Here is a 19,676-nt window from a genome sequence, read left to right on the forward strand (position 1 = left end):
CCCCAGGTTGCCAAGCATGTTGTCACATGCACACTCTGTGCTCAGTACCTTTTTGGTTAAGTTGAACTCACTTGGTGAAAAAGTGTTTAAAGCATTGTTCTGTGAAAAGTGGGAGACACCTGAATGATGACATTGCCGGGGCCAGGTAACCATCACAGGACAGCACGTGCATATCCGTAACAGACGTCGCCACCCAGACGACACAGTTCCCTTCCCTCTGCGTGATGATGGACTCCAGAGAAATGGAAATCTGAATACGTAAAAGAGTGAGCAGAAGAAAACATGTGATGCATTTTTTCCAGCCCAGGACCCTTTTTACCAGGTGGCCCAGAGTACGACTGAATGGGCTAAAACTGAATAATCAGTAGCAGGATGATAAAGATACGGAAGCTGTACAATCCCAGCTCCAGCCTCTGTAGAAAGGGGACTTCTTGGGTTCTGGTGCTTTTGACAGAGGCGGTCCATCTTTCTCTGATATATTTTGAAGTCTTTAAAGAGTGAGCAACAAGGGGCACCTGGCTGATTCAGTCAGTACAGCACGTAACTTTTGATCTTGGGATCGTGAGATCACGAGGCCCAAGCCCAAGCCCCGCACTGGGCACAGAACTCACTTTAAAAAAAAAAAAAAAAAAAAGAAGCAAAGCACAAATGAATGGATGGTAAACTCACGTAAAAGAGGACTCATGGAAGAAGTGTTATAGCTCTTTCCAACACCAGCAGTGGCTACCCACAGTCTGCACTGAACTTCATACGGTCTGGGATTGACTTGATTGCCCAGGAAACAAACGCCATGTTCATGTGTCCACAGCCCAAGGGAGGGCGCCTGGGGCTCGTGATCAGATGCAGAGGATCCTAAATGAGAAATGTCATTTGTTTGGGACCTGCTTTTTAAGCCCTTCCCGTGGTTGAACGTTTGTATCTGGGATTGGAGTGACAATGAACTGACTACATGCTTACAGTCTCCTGGCCCAGTGCCGTGGGGATGTTGAAGGAGTTGAGGTTGGTCTGTATAGGAAGAAAGCAGCATCATCAAGTGTGAGTGAGGTCACTTCTTCTGTCCTGACTACTCTGAAAATCAGGTGCAGGGCCAGCACAATTACGTAATGTTAATAGTTCGGTCATCAATGGAGCCAGGCCTGAGCGTTTTCATGTGTATTGCCTCGTTTGTCCTCCTGGCGAGTGCTGTGGGGCAAAGGTATTCTTACCATCCCCGTTTTGCAGATGAGTAAACTTAGGCACAGAATGAGTGTCTTCCCCAGGATTGTACGGCCCCCAAGGAGCAGAGCCAGATTTTGAACCTTGCTGGTGGAGCTCCTGAGTATTGCTGTCTGACCTCTTCTTTAGAAGTTAGAACGTGCCTGTCGTTGAAAAGCAGGAGGGACTCCAGTTTGGAGTCTGAGGCTTCTCTTAGGGCTCTGCGTTTCATTAGTCATTCTTGGAGAGCAAGTTCTAACTGCACGCACCCTGACTATAAAAGGCCTCATTTCTTGGGCTTGCAGCTGGGTCTCGGAAAGGTCTATAAATAGCAGAACTAATGCCCCTTGCTGGTGTCTTGGCAGCGGTCCTGTCTGAACACCCTGCAGCACGAGTGGTTCCGCGTATCCAGTCAGAAGTCGGCCTGCCCGGCCATGGTGGGGGACTACATAGCTGCTTTTGAGGCCGTCTCCCCGGACGTCCTGCGCCACATCATCAACATGGCAGATGGCAACGGCAACACGGCCCTCCATTACAGCGTGTCACATTCCAATTTCGAGATCGTGAAGCTGCTCTTGGACGCCGGTGCGTTGGCCGTCCTGGTCTCTTCCCCTCAGCACTTGGGGTGTGACTCATCTCAGAGAGGCTGGTTGAGCCACACCTCAGTTCTGTGACCACCCTAACACCCTTTCCATTGCTTTTCCGCATGATGTGGCCAAGAATGTCATCCTTGAGTCACTGAGGGGAGGCGTGAAATGGAAACAAAGCAGGGTGGCACAGATTCCAGGTCTGTTTGGAGGGGAGGTTTTAAGGATAGTCTTGCTGCAGTTCCGCTGCGTTCAGGTGAGGTATATCCCTGGAGGTGAACATGACTCAGGGTCCCTCCTGAGCTGAGTCATGCGGGCTGGGCGGGTGCGCTCTCAGGAGACAGATCACTGCTCGTAGGGCCAGAGTCACAGCTTTGGTGTCCCCAGGCTGCTCTTCCTGTCCTGGCTCCCCGACCCCATCCAACTGCCTCACAGATATGTACAGTTAGCCGAGATGGGGACCATGCAAAGCCACTATACCAGATTATAGTAGAATCATCACCAATGGTATATTCCCACCAAAATATACCTTGTTATTGACAACTCAGCATAGAGTGAAGAAATTGTTATTCTTCTCTCTGAGCCATAGAAATGAGGACAGTGACAAATCTTGTTTATAACTGGAATATCCCATCCCAGAATATAGCCTCTGACGTGTATTAAACATGAAGCGAGGGTGTGCTAGATAGAAGGGGTCCCCTTGGAAAATTGGGAGCTTCCAACTTTTTGTTCAAATAGAGCAGCCAGTGGTTCACCTAGTCCCCAAGTGACTCTGATTTATTTTTGAAATACATATTTTTACTTCTAGTATGTGACTGATACAGAACTTACAGTACTTTGGTCTAATTAGTGAGAACAGTGTGAACATTTGATTTAGAATATGCAATAAAATTGTCCAGTTTTCATGTACTGTTTCTTGATTCAACTCTCCAATTTCTTCTACTCTGTTTTGGGGAAATTGAATTAATGCAGAGAAGTAACTGGGCAGATTTATCGTCTTTTCTAAGTTTGCTTATTCCCAGCGTATGGGGCTATGAAGGCTAAAACTGCTTCCATCTAATGAGAAGGAATTCCAAGCCTCCTTCCCAGAGGATAAACAGAGCTGCTGGTCCTGTCAGGCCACGTTGTTGTCTCAACAGAAAAGTGGTTAATATCCAGAAAAGCTAAACAGATCTCAGATTTTTTGCTCTTGAAAGCAACAGTTTAATCTACCCTTGGAAAATTTGTGTGGATGAGATATTTTGGTAAATCAAATGATTTCAATTCCATTGTTGGATGGCTTTGGTTAGTCACCCTTCTGGGTTGACTGAGCTTTGTACTGGTCACCATTACAGGCTGTGATTGGGGCTCCATACGGTGTGTTGGTGAATGTGGGTGACTGGCAACCATCTGTGAGGGAGTGAACATCACAGATGAGGAGCCTCTGAGAGCATGTTTGCCCACGTGCTTCTCCATCATCCAGCATTTTCTTTTCTTTTTCCCTTTCTACATACAAAAACATGCCCTTGTGTAAATACCATCATGTTCCTGGTATGCAGTTATTTTAGAACTCAAGGGACGTTTTGTGGTAGTACCTTCTCTTTTCACCCCTTAACGATGAAACATCCTGAACATTTTAACTATATTTGGTCACATGTGAAAGCTGCTTTCCTGCACTCTCCATTCCTTTCATTTTATTAGAAAGTGCTAAAGGAATTTACTAAGGGTAATTGAGCCCCCAAAGCCTCCTTAAGAATTACAGGAACGGCTGGGGCGCCTGGGTGGCTCAGTCGGTTAAGCGTCCGACTTCGGCTCAGGTCATGATCTCGTGGTCCGTGAGTTCGAGCCCCGCGTCGGGCTCTGTGCTGACAGCTCAGAGCCTGGAGCCTGCTTCAGATTCTGTTGTCTCCCTCTCTCTCTGACCCTCCCCTGTTCATGCTCTGTCTCTCTCTTTCTCAAAAATAAATAAACATTAAAAAATATATATATTTAAAAAAAAAAGAATTACAGGAACAGAAAAGGTCTGGTTTATTGTGTCTGTCAGTCCTCACGGTTTCTTAACTGCATTTGCTCTCAGACCAAGTTCCTAGAACAGCTTGATAGGTGTCGTGGGGTTGGAGTCCGGCTTCCAAGGGCCCCAACAAGTCAGGGTAGCAAAATCAGGGTGTCAGAACAGGTACTGATGGCTGAGCAGGTAACACCATGGTGTTCTCTGCATAAGCCTTTGCAAGTCCCTCCTAAGTATTTGCAGCTTTCACTGCCTTCTTCATTGCAAAACAGGGGTCCCCTTAACATAGATTAATATCCATATCCCAGCATCTTTGTTGACCCTTCAAAGCAACCATTTCCTAGACCAAGCCCCCTGACTTCGGAGCTTCTGAAGGTCAGCCACTAGTTGGGAACAAGAGGTGCCGTGGAAGCTTACTGTCACTTCTGCTGCTTCTGGCCTCACACAGTACCAAAGAGACCTTTTTTCTTGGTTTGACATGAAAACGTATTTTGCGTTTCCGTCTGAGTCACTCTGGGACTTGGAGCACCTGAGGCCATTTCACTGGCCTCCTCCAAACCCCGTTCCTTCAGGTGCTGCGCAGAAGGGACGCTGTTGGAAGGCTTCTCCCTAAAGGGACACGTGTCTTTGCAGACGTGTGTAACGTGGACCACCAGAACAAGGCGGGATACACCCCCATCATGCTGGCAGCCCTTGCCGCGGTGGAAGCAGAGAAGGACATGCGTGTCGTGGAAGAGCTCTTCGGCTGCGGGGACGTCAATGCCAAAGCCAGCCAGGTGAGCGCGCTTGCGTCCCGGGCCCGCGCTTGCGCAGCTCTGACCCGCACCTTCCACCGCTGAGCATGCGCTTCCGCAGCTCTAGACCCGTGCCGGCCCGGCGCCCTGCTTCCCAACACTGAGCATGCGCCCCAGACCCTGCCGCGCTTCCGCTGCTGAGCATGCGCTTCCGCAGCTCTGACCTCTGCGGGCCAGGGCTGTGCTTCCCGTCACTGAACATGGGCTTTGGGGCCTGGCCTCGTGTCCGCGTGGCTGCCTGGCAGTCCATAGCGACTGGGCAGAGCTGTGAGGTACTGGCTTCAGCTTCACCTTGCAGGCTCCCCACTCCCCGGCCTTGGCGCTGCCTCTGTTGGGAGCATGTGCATGTAAACCGTAGGTCAGCCTGCCTCTGGGGGCCCGGGAGTCTCCACCGTCTGCTCAGCGACAGTTGCTTCCCAACTGTCTCCATATCGTAAGCAGAGCGTGCGTGGTGCAGATGTGTTCACAGCTGGACTTTGAAGCACCTTTGAACTTGCCAGCTTCTTGCTGTAACCAGATAGATCCTGCAAGCGACAGGCGAAAACTGACCCATTCCTTGACGTTGCTTAGCTCGTAGCTCAGAATGAGAAACTCTTTCTCCCTCCGTGCCTGCCACCGCACAGCCCCACGTTAATCCCACATGTGCTTCGTTCCCTGTGTCGTCATGCCATCCCCCCACCTCCCGCCCCAGTCCGGCACCACCACCCCCCCCCACCCCCCCACCCCCCCACTCCCCCACTCCCCCACTCTGCCAGCATGTGCCGCTGAAGCGCTCCGCCGTGCCTCCCCACAGGCGGGACAGACAGCCCTCATGCTGGCGGTCAGTCACGGGCGGATCGACATGGTGAAGGGCCTGCTGGCCTGCGGGGCCGACGTCAACATCCAGGACGACGAGGGCTCCACCGCCCTCATGTGTGCCAGTGAGCACGGGCACGTGGAGATCGTCAAGCTGCTGCTGGCCCAGCCGGGCTGCAACGGCCACCTGGAAGACAACGTAAGTGGCTCCCACGGGCCCTGCAGGGGCCACAGGGAAGGGAAAGAGCACATCCTCCCTGATGCTCTGTGGGGATTTCTGTTGTGGTCGGGGCCACCTCCTTTCCCTGTCTGGCTTGGCACCGTTTACCATGTGCAAACTGACACTTGATTCAACTAGAGGGGAAGGCAGGAAGGTCAGCGGGCCTCGGCCCCCTCATTCGTTACAGGAGGAGGGGTGACGGGCATGGATGAGAACCAGTTTGCCGAAGGGCCATAAACAGATTTACAACACAGAATAGAGCCAGCGTGGGCAACTTGCAGGCCCACGAAGAAGAGAGGACCAGGTCCCCAGTCCTGGAAATCTGGACTGCGAGTTGTTCCGGGCTGGGTTATTGCATGCCTTGAACCACTTGTTAGCACACTGAAACGCTTTCCCACCCGTGAAATGAAAGCAAGCCTGCCCTTCCCTGGGGCCCGTCAGAGTGGCTGATTCATGCAGCTCCTCAGCTGTAGGCCCTCCAGACCATCCCGGCTCCTTTGAGCACATCTCCCCCCCTCCTGCTCTGCTTTTCCATCTTCCCCATCTGATCCGTTCTCCCGGTTCCTGAGCTGTCCCTGTTCGAGATAACCCCTTGCCCAGGACACGTCGTAAGGAAAGTTGCAGCTTCTGGATGTCTCCGGATCAAAGGGGAGGAGTACCAACAGGTGAAGGCACAGGAACTAATATTTGGGTGGTGATGTGGTTCCAAGTGCAAAGGTCACAGAGGTCAGGCTGGATTGGTTCTGTTTTGGAAAGTTTGTCTCTGTGGAGCACAGGTTTGGACCAGAGCTTCCTTCAGCTCAAAACACTAAAACATTAGAAGGAAAATATCCGTTTTTGCACTTAATGTCGGGTCCCTGTGGGCCCAAGCCAGCAGGAAGAGCAAACCCGTGCAGGTATTTACTGGTACCAAGGGCTGACGGGCTTCCGCAGATGCACGCACTTCCCTGGGAGTGAACGCCTTCCGCTGGAGCAGGGAGACAGCTTCCACCTCCCCTTTCCTCAAGAGCAGTTTGTGTTTCATGTGTCTTGTTTTTCGTTTGCCTTTACTTTACTCTTCGCTTAGCAAAGAACAGCCTGTCAGTGTGGTAAGAAGAGGCCAGAGAACCGCAGTGGCTTCCAGAAATGCTGGCCACCTCAGCTAATTGTCTGCTTCCTTATGCTTAATGGAAGACGAGGGTGTGCCGCTGGTCTCCCCTGGACAAGTCGCTCCGAGTATTCTGGGTGGGAGGGAAGGACCGTAGATGCCAGCCACATGGGAATTGTTTCCTGCTGCTAGGGACCATAAGGGAATCCTTATTCCAAGACCAGACGGAAAATAATTTGTGCTGGGTTTTTGTTTGTTTGTTTTCTGGTTTTTTGCTTTTGGGTTTTTGGTTTATTGCTCCTTTACATCCTCTATATCCCTGCAGTTTAATGGGAACCAAACATTTAACTGGAAACTTTTTAACTTTTCCATATTTAGTGTTTCCCCCCATACTTTTCTTTTAAAATTCTTTTTAATGTTTATTTTTGAGAGACACAGAGTGCCAGTGGGCGAGGGGCAGAGGGATAGGGAGGCATAGAATCCAAAGCAGGCTCCAGACTCTGAGCCTGGCTCTGAGCCCAGAGCCAGATGCGGGCATCGAACTCAGGAACCGGGAGACTGTGACCTGAGCGGAAGTCGGAAGCTTAGCCAACTGAGCCCCCCCCCCCCCCAGGCACCCCACCCGCATGTTTTCATAAGATGTATTTCTGCAAGGCAGCAGGATTCACAGCATTCGATTGGGGGTGATCAGGGCTGGAGGAGGGACTCCTTCCTGAAGAGGAAAACTAAAAGATCTTTGACAAATTGCAGGGTGTCAGAACACACTGTGGTATTGCCTGCTCCCTTGGAAATATAAGGAAAAAGGAAACTATGTTTCCACCCACATCTTCCCCTAGAGCCCCCAGCTGGTGGGAAGAATAGTTGAGAAATTTCTTCGCAGGCAGCCTGCATTTGTTGAGCACGTACTGTGCCCACATCTACACTCTAGCCACCGTGAGCCAGAGGGGATGAGGTGATTCTTCTCCAACTGGGACTTCCCCATTGTGGACGCTGTGCGCCATTCGTCCTTAGGGCTTAGCACACAGAGGTCTGGAAAAGTCTCCTGAAGAACTGAACAAATTTGGGGAACTTTATCTATTCTTGGAAAGTATTTGTTTTGCTCCCATTTGGCTGTCTGTAAGTGTGAGAAACCCAGCCTGGCTTGTTCTTTCCTCAAGGACGGCAGCACGGCACTCTCGATAGCCCTGGAGGCAGGACACAAGGACATCGCCGTTCTCCTGTACGCCCATGTCAACTTCGCGAAGGCCCAGTCGCCGGTCAGTGTTGTGCATTTGACATTTGTGAACAGGCCGAAATCCAGCAGGCTGGCCGGCCCCCCTCTTCGGGAGCTGGCAGGCAGTGCGGGTTTTCTGAGGATTCTGAAAATGGGAGATTTAGTCTGGAACTTGAGAGTTCATGAGTTTTGCCCCGCCCACAAGACCAGGAGTGCTGATGGTTAGCAGCACAGAGGCTGGGCACCTGCTTGTCCTTGGGAAACAAACATTCGCTTATGCCCTCCTCACGTGAAGGGTTTATTTCTGGACAGAATTATCCAAGTGGCACATCGTGTGCCCGTGAGTACATATTGCTACGTTCCTGGCATTTTTCCTAAAGCAGACAGTGAGCAGCAACCTCTGTTCCCAGAGCCCACTCTTAGCGGGACAGTGACTTCCCAGGACAGCCGGACAGCTGCTCAGAGCAGCTCCTGCTGATGGGTCTGTGTCCCCTGTCCCAGCTGCCCTCACGCTGGCTCACAGGTGGTTGTCAGCTGTGGCGGGCACAGCCCCTGTTATAGAGGACACATCTGCTTGAGGTCACTCATTAACTGTCCCCCCCCCCCTTTTTTTTCCTTTCCTGGTCTCTAGGGTACCCCCAGGCTTGGAAGGAAGACATCTCCTGGCCCCACCCACCGGAGTTCATTTGACTGATGATATGCAAATAGCCGTCCATTTACATGCCACCACTAAGCTGCTAATTGTTCCTCTTGGGGTGACAGATACTGAATGTATGCGTGCTGTGCCTGAGCTCACCAGCAAACAGAACGGGTAAGCCAGGGCGGAAGCCTGGAGCTGCACGGTGGGGGCGGAGCCAGCAGGGGCGTGCCGCCCGGCACACCCCGCCTCCCACCTGGCCGCCTTCCCTGTGCGCGGGGCGCGCCCACCCCTGTCTCTGTTGCTGTCGAGTCTCTGCTCCGTTATGTACAGTCGTAGGATATGGTGACCTGACCTGAGCGGGCAGCCCCTACTCCCATCTCTCCCGCCCTCGCCACTGCCAAGAAGCGTCAGGTTCTCACTGGCTTGGCGGTCTTACAATTGTCCGCAAGTATTTCTATTTACCCCTTGTGGAGCCATTGGAAAGCTCTGAAAATCCCATTCCGGGAGGGTTTTGTTGATTTTCCTTTTGTCTTCACTGTTGGAAAGTGAGGGAGTGGAGATGACCAATCGTCAGCACCTTGGGCCTGGCCTGGTAGATTCCTGGTTTAAAAATAGAAGACAGAACTCTCGGAAAGTACAAAACTTAATGAAAAGAAAGCTTTTCGGTTGGGTTTATCTGGGTGGGTGTTATTATATGACTTTTTATATAAAAGGCATCTATATAAAATTGACACAGTATTTTCACCTTTTATATTCCGTCGTCCTTGAGACATGAAGAAGTACGTGTAACATTACCATGTTTTTAATTAATAATTGCACAAATCTGTACCTAATGTCAAGGGTTGAATCACGTTAGAGGAATTGGCTATATATTTGCCTCTAGAGAAATATAGTGTAGTTCTCCACGTATTTATGGATTCCTTTATACCATGTCACGTTTACTTTGGTCTTAAATGTATTTAAATGTTTGAAGTGCCTTAGACTCTTGCCATATTTTCAAAATAAAATTTCATTAAGTGCTCTTGCTTGTCCCGGCTTCATCTCTGACAGCTGTCTGCCCGATCCTATTGACTTACAGCAGTGGCAGCAAAAGCTGACGGATTGTGCCGGCAGGGACTGCTGGCCCGCTGGTCTTGCACTTGGACGAGACGAGACACCTTCTGAGAGCACTGCGTTTGCATGGCTCTGCCCGTTACTCAGGTTGCACGTCGGGAGTCGGAAATTTAAGGCCTTACTAGGCACACAGCTCATCAGACAGGTAACTTCCGAGCGGAGGCGACGAGTTAGCTTTTGTCAGGCCTCTGGTCCTGGTTTCGGGCACAGCTGCTGGGTGACTGCACCTGCCTTGTAGCCTTTTCTACAAAGTGAAGGGGATCCAGTCTATCTCGTTTCAATGAAGAAGTGTGGCCGCCAAAATGCAAATGAGGTACTTGGGCCCGGTTGCCAGTGGTGAATTTTAACCCAGGCCATTTATGAGAGTCACGTGTACCGGAGAATCATCACGGGTTCTTGCACGTTTCTTTCCCTTCTTCCTCTTTCCTTCTCCTCCTCTGCTCATTCATTGCTGGGCTTGAGAAAGAGACCAGAGAACAGATTTTCCCAGCAGGTGTGCACCACGATGCCTGTCCTAGAAAGCCTGTTGTTTCACAGGCTTAGAGGTGTGGTTGTTTAGAGAACAACTCAGAGGAGCTCTGAAAAGTAGCACTGGGAATTGAGGCCAACTTGGGGCCGTATGTGATGGCCCCCAAGTCCCATGCTGGGACATCTAGGGCAGAAGGACCGTCCTCTTCCATGAACCGTGAAAGTGAAGTCACAGCTGCCTGGGGACGCGAACATCTTTGTCCATCCCGGGGTAGATCTGCCAGCTCAGGGATTGGCACTAAATTTCAGTTCGCATAGTTATTCAAGCTCCTTCAGACCTGAAAGAGCACAATAAATTAAAGCAGAAGGTTGTGTGTGTGAAGAAAAGTGGCGCTGTGAGTTCGGTACCCTTTGATGGCATGACGTGCCTTTTGAGCAGGGAGGGCTGTGTCCCTGCTGGTTTGTGGTCCTGGGAGTTTTGTTCTGTTTGACAAGAGAAGTCATTAATAATGTCAGTGCATGAGAAAACAAATTCCTACGTCTGTCCTTCATTGCAGATTTCTTATGCTAAATTTTGCAAAAGAAAATGAGTGAGTGTTTTATCATGGAGTGTGGTCTTAACTCAATACAGAATCTAGCTGCCGGGAGCTCTGCTTTGTGCCTTGTTTGCTCTGCTAACGCTGGGCACTTACAAGGCTTTTTATCTTGGGATCTTGGCACATTATATAAACCAGCCTGATTGTCCCCCATTGGTGTAGCTGCAGTTTCTTGAGCCACAAGGCTATAAAGGAATGTGTGACAGGACACTGGGGCAGGTTCCCCCACGTGAGGCCGGCCTAGGGCTGGAGACTCCCGATCTTGTTTTCTGGCAGATGTGACGAGAAGCCTAAACCTGTAAGTGACAGCCTCTGTTTTCTTACCCTGGAAAATTAGAAGCTGAAGACACCCCTAGACAAAAGGGTAGATCAGTGGGAACTCTGAGACTTTAACATTAAGAAACAAAGAGACGCCTGGGTGGCTCAGTCAGTTGAGCGTCTGACTGTGGCTAAGGTCATGATGTCAGGGTTTGTGGGTTCAAGCCCCCAGTCGGGCTGTGTGCTGACAGCTCAGATCCTGGAGCCTGATTCTGACAGATTCTGTGTCTCCCTCTCTCTCTGCCCCTCCCCCACTCACACGCATGCTTTCTCTCTCTTTCTCTCAAAAATTTAAAACATTGAAAAAAAAACACAACAAAAACGTTGAATACAACTTGTCCTGCTCCACCGTGGCTTAATGGACTAAACCCTGTGTGGGGGTGGGGAGGGCTGGGGGAGCCTCGCTGCTGGAGAAAGTTACCAGGAGTGTGCGTTCTAGACCAGCCCCCCCCCCCCCATAAGTGGGCTCTGGAGCTCTGGTTTGTAACTTGCCAGTCCTGTGGCGGGAAGATTCTCGGGTGTGCAGGTGTGTGGTAACCCTCGCAGATGGGATCAGGTCCTAATGAGTAATTTTTTGCCTGTTTGGTGGGAACTTGCGCGTCCACAGCACGCGTCAGAAATGGTTGCAGGACCTGGGGAAAATGCCCATTCTGAGCTTCACCCGAAGCAGCAGCAGCCCAAGAGTTTCTCAACACGGGCTTTGGTCCACACTGAGAATTGTTTTAGTCCCGAATTAGGAGAACTACCGTAGTTCTTTTGTATACAAGTTGGATGGGGCAGAGACAACAGTAACAAAACAAGAAGCATTATGCTGCATCTTTTATCTTGGGTGTATAAGGAGCCATGGTAGTCTGTGTGTGTCCATGTTGGATGGCATTTCTATAACTCCGGAACAGTCGTTTCTAGAAGGCCAGGAACCATGGCTGCCACGGGGAAGGCGGTACTTCAGGGACAGAGGTTGAGCGTGCAGACAGCACTTGGAGTATTTTCCCAAGTTCATCTTGCTGTTGCCCTCTTCCTCGGGAAGGAGAACTGTTTCCACACAGGAAGAAGGCCGTGACCCGTTGCTTTGGCTTTGGAAGAAAGAGAGTTTTCTCTTTTCTCTTGTACTGAAAGAACAGTTCTTTTTAAGCCCTGGGCCTTAGCCAGAGACTCAGCCCGAGACCGTTCCACTTTCTGCCATAAGGAAATTACTAATCACATGTTTACTCTGCCATTACGCCACACGGCTGTAATTTAGAAGCCAGCTGATTATAAAAATATATTTACAGTCCGTTTTGCCAAAGACGATTACCACAAAAGGATGTGGCCGAGCCGGTGGCCACAGTGTTCCAGGGTCGCACGTGCTCACGCTCCCTCCCCACCAAAGTCACTGGTGGTTCTCCGGGGTGCGGAGGGGGGCTGGGAACTGGGAAGTCACAGTCAGCTCTGGAAGTGTGAAAGGTGGAATTAGCACTTAGAGTCGTGTCCCTGGGACCCGCGGCCTGAATTCCAGCAAGGATTCTGTGGAGAAGCTAGAGCGCAAAATACCACACGCTGGTACAGAGGCGTCCGATTGGACATCGGGGGAGGAGCTGGCGTTTGAGGCAACCAGCTGCCCGCCGCCTCTCCGACTCAGATCTTTAGCGATTGAATAGGGATGGGAACCGTATCCCTCGCTTGCCGATGACAGAAGTCGCATAGGAGGTATTCCAAAGAGCAAACACCAGTCCTGTATTTGAGCCAAAATAAATTTTATACTTGCTCCCCGTTCCCCAATCCGGAAGGATCCAGCTCGTCCCGCCTTAGAACTACCTGCAAGGACGAGGCTGTGTGGTGGAGAGCAAGAGGAGACCCCTGAGCCCAGACTGTCAGGTGCTGCTCTGTCACCAGTGTCGTCAGGCGGCTCCACACCAAGTGCCGGCCGGGCGGGCCACTCGCTTCTCACGTGTCAGGCAGCAGAGGGACTCTGGCTGTGATCCATCCGCCTCGCTGTGTAATCATGTGCCTGAATAAACAGGTGATAAAGACAAGTCGCCAATTGGATTGGATCCCTGTGACTTCAGAGGACTCCAGTCCCTCAATCCTATCGAAAACATGTCACCCTTCAGGGGCACCTGGGTGGCTCAGTGGGTAAAGCGTCCCACTCTTCATTTCGGCTCAGGTCACCATCCCACGGTTTGTGAGCTTGAGCCCCACATTGGGCCCAGTGCTAATACCACAGAGGGATTCTCTCTCTCTCCCTTTTACTCTCTGCCCCTCCCCCACATGTGCATATGCGTGCACTCCCAAAAAAACCTTTTTTCTTTCTTTTTTTTTTTTTTAATGTTTATTTATTTTTGAGACAGAGACAGAGCACGAACGGTGGAGGGTCAGCAAGAGAGGGAGACACAAAATCTGAAACAGGCTCCAGGCTCCGAGCTGTCAGCACAGAGCCCGATGTGGGGCTTGAACTCACAGACCATGAGATCATGACCCAAGCCGAAGTCGGAGGCTCAACTGACTGAGCCACCCAGGCACCCCAGAAACAAATCCTATTTTTAAAAATTACTCTGTATTCACTATTAAGTACGAAATTAACCTATGCTTTATTTATTTATTTATTTATTAATGTTTATTTATTTTTGAGAGGGACAGAGACAGAATGTGAGTAGGACAGGGGCAAAGAGAGAGGGAGACATAGAATCCGAAGCAGGCTCCAGGCTCCCAGCTGTCAGCACAGAGCCCGACACGGGGCTCGAACTCACAGACCGCGAGATCATGACCTGAGCCGAGGTCAGACACCCAACCGACTGAGCCACCCAGACGCCCCTAAGCCTTTTTTCTTTAAATAAAATATGTCACCATTTCTCTGCACACACCCCCCCCCCCCCCACACACAAAAACAAGTCTTCCAAAATGAAGCTCGGAAGTTCAGCTGTCACACTTGGGTTTGTAACACCACCTGCCAAGACTAAGAAGTTCTGGTGCCTGGCTCACAAACACTAGTTGAATGAATGAGTGTAAAAAAAAAAAATAGTTGATGTGTGGCGTTGAAAGTCAGGACAGTTACCACTCGGAGGGGGGGGAGATTACTGAGAGGGAGCCTGTGAGGGGCTGGGGAGCCCCTAGGAATGGTTTGTTTGTTTTTTTTTTTTTAATGTTTATTATTGAAAAACAGAACATGAGAGGGGGAGACACAGAATCCAAAGCAGGCTCCAGGCTCCGAGCTGTCAGCGTAGAGCCTGACGCGGGGCTCAAACCCATGAGATCATGACCTAAGCTGAAGTCAAACGCTTAACTGACTGAGCCACCCAAGTGCTACCCCCCACCCCCGACCGTTTCTTTAATGTTAAAACACAGCTTTGCACAACACGGGGGTTGTGGCCCACTCATAACCCTGGATTGTCATCACTTGGGCCAATCTCAGATGTTCCCCTTCTTTTTCTGGGTACTCCCTGCCTCTTTCTGAAGTTAGGCTCGGTCACGTGATTGCTTTGGCAATGACACATTTGCGGAGGTGACGTGTCAGTTCCAGGTGAGAGCTCGAAAAGCCAGTGTGTGGTTCACTGTGCCCCCTTCTCCCATCATGGTGTCCATGGCAATAAGTGTCACCTGGATCCCCTAGTGCCGCGTGGAGTACAGTGTCCTTCCCGACCTGATTACAGGTGTGTTGTGACCATCAGTGAACCTTTATGACGTTACATGAGGGGAGTTTGCAGGCGATTTGTCACCACAGCACGACTGAAGTTTTCTGTGTTGATACAGAAATTGGTTCAGGGAGGTAGATGCTGCTCTAACCGAATGGCTTGGTAGATGAGTTGTGGACAATAAGAACACTCGCATTGTGGACTCAGTCAAGAACACAGCAACGTGTTCGACACTTTTCCTTATTTTCCCAAAGCTACTACGTGCCAGTAGGCTTCTAGATGCACAGGGAGAAGGTGACCCGTTCCACAGATGCCTTAGGGCACTAAGGACTAGATGTCTGGGAAGGAAAGCCATCATCCCGAGTACCTCGTGAGGCAGATGGTATCTCATAAACGTGTACTTCTCAAACTTGAGCACACATCAGAATCCCGGGTAGGACTTGTGACAATTCAGATTGTTGGGCCCCAGCCCAGAGCTTCCGATTCGGTCCGTCTGGGAAGAGGCCCGAGAATGAGCGTTTTAAACCGGTTCCCCACTGATGCTGATTTTGCTGGTCTGGAGACCACACCCTGAGAACCACTCCTCACGGGCAGGGAGTGTTATAAGTAGACTCTCTTATCTCAACCACAAGTACTTGCTGGATAGGCTTCCGAAGCGTCCATATTCTTTAATCTCGGTAATATTCGTGATTTCCCGTGACTAAGACATAGCACTTAGCTTGTTCACCGTGGACCTTTTGCTCACAAATTTTACAAAGTTGCATTTGCCTAATGGCAGATCTTTCTTTGTAGAGCTTGTGGGATATATTGAGGGTTTATAAATCCGGTGTTCTTGCAGAACTGGGTTTTAGAATACGGCCAGAGGACTTGACTTGAATCACTGCAGTCTGGTGAGAAAAATGATGCACACATTACACTTAGAAAGAAAGAAATCTTTATTTGTGCTGATCCCCCTGAGTCTCTGTGTCGGCTCCCTCGTGAATGCTCATTTCAAAACTACCGTCTCCTGCTGAAACGCCAGGGAGGCACCAGGGACAGGGTGTGCCGTGTTGGTGCCTCCAGCTGCTGTCCCTGAATTCCTCCCTCTGTTGCTGTTCTGCAGTGGGCAGAGACACACAATGGTTTCCCTTCTCAGAGCCAGGGCTGTGGTCATTCACGCCAAGGTCTGAGAGACAGGGACATCTGTGAGGGAAAGCCCCTGGGGCCCCTGGGGCCGACTCGAGGGATCTCCCCACCCAGAGGCACGTGTCCTGCGTGTCCACAGCTCTGGGGTCAGAGATCGAGTTGAGATGAGTAAGAAGAGGGAGGAGAAATTAGTGTTTCCCAGGGAAACTGGAGGCAACTCGTTTCTATCCTCCCCCATCTATAAATTAATCTCTTAGAGACAAGACTCACTCTCAGAAAGTACATTTGCTGACACTGACTGATGGCAGGCCTTGAATGACCAGAGAACGTTAATGAAGTTCCTCCATATGCCCCATTCAATCACTGTCAGGATACATGATCAGATATATAACCAAATAGCCAGAAGCTTGATGTTGATCTTAAAAACCCTGCGGTGTTTTCTGGTCTGCATAATATTTCAAAAGGTAGGACAGAGTACTTCAATTTATCTTTCTGTGTTAAGAGTTTGGGGACTCCAGCTCAGGAAGCCAATAATCCTACGATTGCTGGAACAACAGACTTGGATTCATGAATTTGTGTGGCCAGATTCTTATCTGTGCGTCTGATCCACGTTGAAATTCAGGAAGCCAAACACTGCCACTGCCTCCCAGTAAGTCTCATAAAGGTTACCTTTCAATGATCTGTGCATACACCGACCTCTACACAAAGAGGAGTTTTTATCCAGATGCCAACATGAAGAATACTAACTGCTACAAGCAACCACGCCGTCTGGATAGGGACATCCCGTATTATCCAGAAGCAGCGGAAATGCGATGTCACTTTTCTTGGCTTTACTCCTACCTCGGTCAATCTGATGCCTAATAAAGAATGATTTTTCACTTCTTGTGCTCGTTCTGTGGTCTCTATGAAGATATTAAACACATCTATAGACTTGAAGACCAGCGAAAGGCGAAAGTTGCTGCTAATAATTCTTCCAAGGGTGCATCTTTCTCTGGTTTATAAGTGGGCATGTCAGTTATTGTGGCCACAGTAATGCTGTGTAACACACAGCCCTCAAAGCCCCCATGGCATAAAACCATGAGGATTTTTTTATTAAAAAAATTTTTAGTGTTTATTTATTTTTGAGAGAGAGAGAAACAGAGCATGAGCAGGGGAGGGGCAGAGAGAGGGAGACACAATCGGAAGCAGGCTCCAGGCTCTGAGCTGTCAGCACAGAGCCTGATGCGGGGCTCGAACTCACAAACCATGAGATCATGACCTGAGCTGAAGTCGGATGCTTAACCGACTGAGCCACCCAGGCGCCCCAACCATGAGCATTTCTTGCTTGAGTGTCTGAGTGGTCCACTGACCACCAGCTCTGCTGACCTTGGCCAGTCTCGCCTTGTACCTGTCAGCTGACAGAAGGTGACTTTAGCCCTGTGACTCGTATCTTCTGGCTGAATAGCCCAAGAACGTTCTGGGGGCCATGACAACGAAGCAAGACGAACAAGCAGACAAGGCTTCTTCAGGCTCAGGCTCACTGCTGGTTCCCCATCATTTCCGTGACATTCTCTTGGCCCAAACAAGTCACAAGAGCAGCCCAGTTTCAAAGAGATTGGGAAACAGGTCCTGCCTCTTTAGAGAGTAGCACTCGATGCTACAGTCAGAATGTTTGGCTATAGAAGGAATGAAGGACTTGGAACCATCAAATGCAATACATTTTTCACAGTGAGATCCTTCCCCTAAGTGGTTCTGGCCAGGATTTGGAGACCTATTGGTCCCCTTTAAACACCTGTGGGAAAGAGTAGAGACCATAAATCTGGTCCCTCCTTGAGGCTAACTGATGTTTGTAGAGTCCTTTCCACGGTGGATGCCTTTGTCACTTCTCAGCCATATCATCATCTCTACCGTGAGCATCGCCCTAGGGGAGCCCCTAACTAGACTTACCTGCCGAAAGCGTCCAGTGACTGAACTTCCAGCAGTAGGCAGAAAGCAGTAGCTCGGACATGATGGGGCTGGCAACCCAGCAGCAGCCGGAAGGGAGGACTTGTCCTAAGAGTCTCGGGAGCCGGTTTCAAATGCTGTTTTTGAGAAGGATCAGTCGAGGTGAGACATGCCTGAGGAAGGAACTCAATACCTCCTGCACGTCCTCATCCAGGCGCCTGCATGGGGAATCGGTAGGGGAGTCTGATCTCCACAGCCTTTGGCGCCCTGCTGACACAAACAAAGAGGGGACTGGCATGAGTCATGGCTTTCAGGTCCTAGCCGAAAGCATTATTTTTACCCCAGGCCATGGCTACCTCCCGTGGCCAACAGAAGGGGCTCCGCAATCCTTTCTGAATTCTTGTCCGTGGGATTGTTCTGAGGCCTTACCAGGTAAGTCTGGCTCAGGGTCGGGGCAGCTCCTGAAGGGCATTACCCTCACTCTTTGGGGGCTGCTCCCAGCCTAACGTACCCCACGCTGCTGGGGCGTTGGCTGTGCCGACTGAGGGGGTGTGCATGTGGAGGCTGGGGGAGAGGCGGTGGGCAGAGAGAAGAGCTTTACCACTTGCCAGTGATGTGAAAGGAATCCCTCACTGCCTACACACCTTGTAACCCTTCTGGCTACTCTGTGTCTAAAATGTCTGCTGAATCTGTTCAAAACATGGAGGCACGTGTTCCCGGGTTCCACTGGGAAGGTCGAGCCGCCTGCATCATAACTTTGATCAAGCACAAGAAACACCCTCGTAGACAAGTAGAACCGTGTAACTCACACACACCGGGCACCCCGTTGATGACGATGCCCTGACCCTCCTGGCCCTCACAGAGGAAGGCTGGAACATCCCATGGCCTGTGGCTAAGGCGGACTTCTCGTGGCTGCTTCAGGGAGAGAGCCCAGACCAGGCCAGGTGGCCCCACAGCCAAAATGGCAATCAGGAGAGGCCTTGTTGGCCGCGTCTGGAGGAGGGTGCCCGAGTACGGTTCAGAACCCGCCCCGTGAGGCACATTCTGCAGGGTGTTGGTGGAGAGCCCAAGGCGGCCAGTCACACATCTAAAGGGCAGTTGGGCAAAAAGGGAGAAAGAGGGGTTCTGTCCTCCCGGAGAAGGACGGTCCCAACGCTAAGCCAAAAATCCTACTCCCAGCACGGTACACATTTAAATGGCTCCCCCCAGGAGAGGGTGAAACAGGACACCGCTCTTTCAGCTAAGTCAACCGAAGTCAGAATGTGCTCCGCTGGCGTGAAGGGGTGTGAGAGCTCGCTTGGGCATCCTGAGGTCCCACCAGCACTGAGACTGCTCAGTCTAAGCCACCAACGCTGTCCCTTCGTTCCCTGCACGGCCTGGCCTGTCAGCTCCCCCCTAGCGGCCAGTGGTGGACACGCCCAGGCGTTCGCCAGTCTCCCCCTGATCGTGTTTTCCACACACGCAGTCATGGTGGCAAAATCCCTGTTACTATAAGCCCTTTAAAAAATCGAATAAATCCAGAATTTCAGTTTGTACCACATAGAGCAATGGTTAGTAATAGTTCATGAAACTACATACATACGTGTGTGTGCACACACACATATGTTCTGGGTCACAAGGTAAGAGGTCTTGGTTACAGAGGGTAGAACGGAAGTCTAAGAATTTGCAAAAACCAGGTCCAGAACCTGATGCAGCCAGGCCGTCGTAGTTGTAGTTCCTCCCGGCAAGGAATGCAGGGAGGAGCCCTGTCAAGCACCCATTGTGACTCATTCTGAGTCAGGGACTGGGGACTGGGGGTGGGGCACAGCCCTGAGTAGGGGAAGACCAGCCCCTCCCCATGGAGGGGCTAACAATATAGTTGGCAAACAGCCGCACACAAGTAAAGAAAAGCAAGTTATGGAGCAGCGGGCATCTGAGAAGGGATGGCAGGTTGGTGGAGCCCAGAGTAGGTAGGGGAGCTCCCGGGACAGAGAACGGGGGCTGGGAAGATTTGTCCAGACTTGTGTCC

General features: G+C 50.8%; 1 protein-coding gene and 1 long non-coding RNA gene across 6 annotated transcripts in view; one reads left to right on the forward strand and one right to left on the reverse strand.

The window, feature by feature from the left end:
- KANK1 (KN motif and ankyrin repeat domains 1) overlaps positions 1 to 9,538 on the forward strand; it is a 203,887-nt gene extending 194,349 nt beyond the window's left edge. For all 4 annotated transcript variants that reach the window (XM_047830508.1, XM_047830510.1, XM_047830509.1 and 1 more), the window contains 5 exons: positions 1,560 to 1,779; positions 4,402 to 4,544; positions 5,356 to 5,556; positions 7,822 to 7,920; positions 8,509 to 9,538. In XM_047830508.1, coding sequence (XP_047686464.1) covers positions 1,560 to 1,779; positions 4,402 to 4,544; positions 5,356 to 5,556; positions 7,822 to 7,920; positions 8,509 to 8,571 — 726 coding nt within the window. In that variant the 3' untranslated portion in view covers positions 8,572 to 9,538. The remainder of the gene's footprint in view (positions 1 to 1,559; positions 1,780 to 4,401; positions 4,545 to 5,355; positions 5,557 to 7,821; positions 7,921 to 8,508) is intronic.
- On the reverse strand, positions 793 to 19,405 carry LOC125150523 (uncharacterized). 2 transcript variants are annotated; one of them, XR_007146361.1, is made up of 4 exons: positions 19,354 to 19,405; positions 17,672 to 17,935; positions 8,980 to 9,117; positions 793 to 852 (listed from the first exon to the last, which is right to left on the reverse strand). It is a non-coding gene; the product is annotated as an uncharacterized LOC125150523 (long non-coding RNA). The 2 variants fall into 2 exon arrangements; XR_007146362.1 differs by lacking the exon at positions 793 to 852 and adding an exon at positions 7,940 to 8,022.
- Positions 19,406 to 19,676: the final 271 nt, after the last annotated feature.

The sequence above is a fragment of the Prionailurus viverrinus genome, chromosome D4 (assembly GCF_022837055.1).
Source record: "Prionailurus viverrinus isolate Anna chromosome D4, UM_Priviv_1.0, whole genome shotgun sequence".
Taxonomy (NCBI): Eukaryota; Metazoa; Chordata; class Mammalia; order Carnivora; family Felidae; genus Prionailurus; species Prionailurus viverrinus.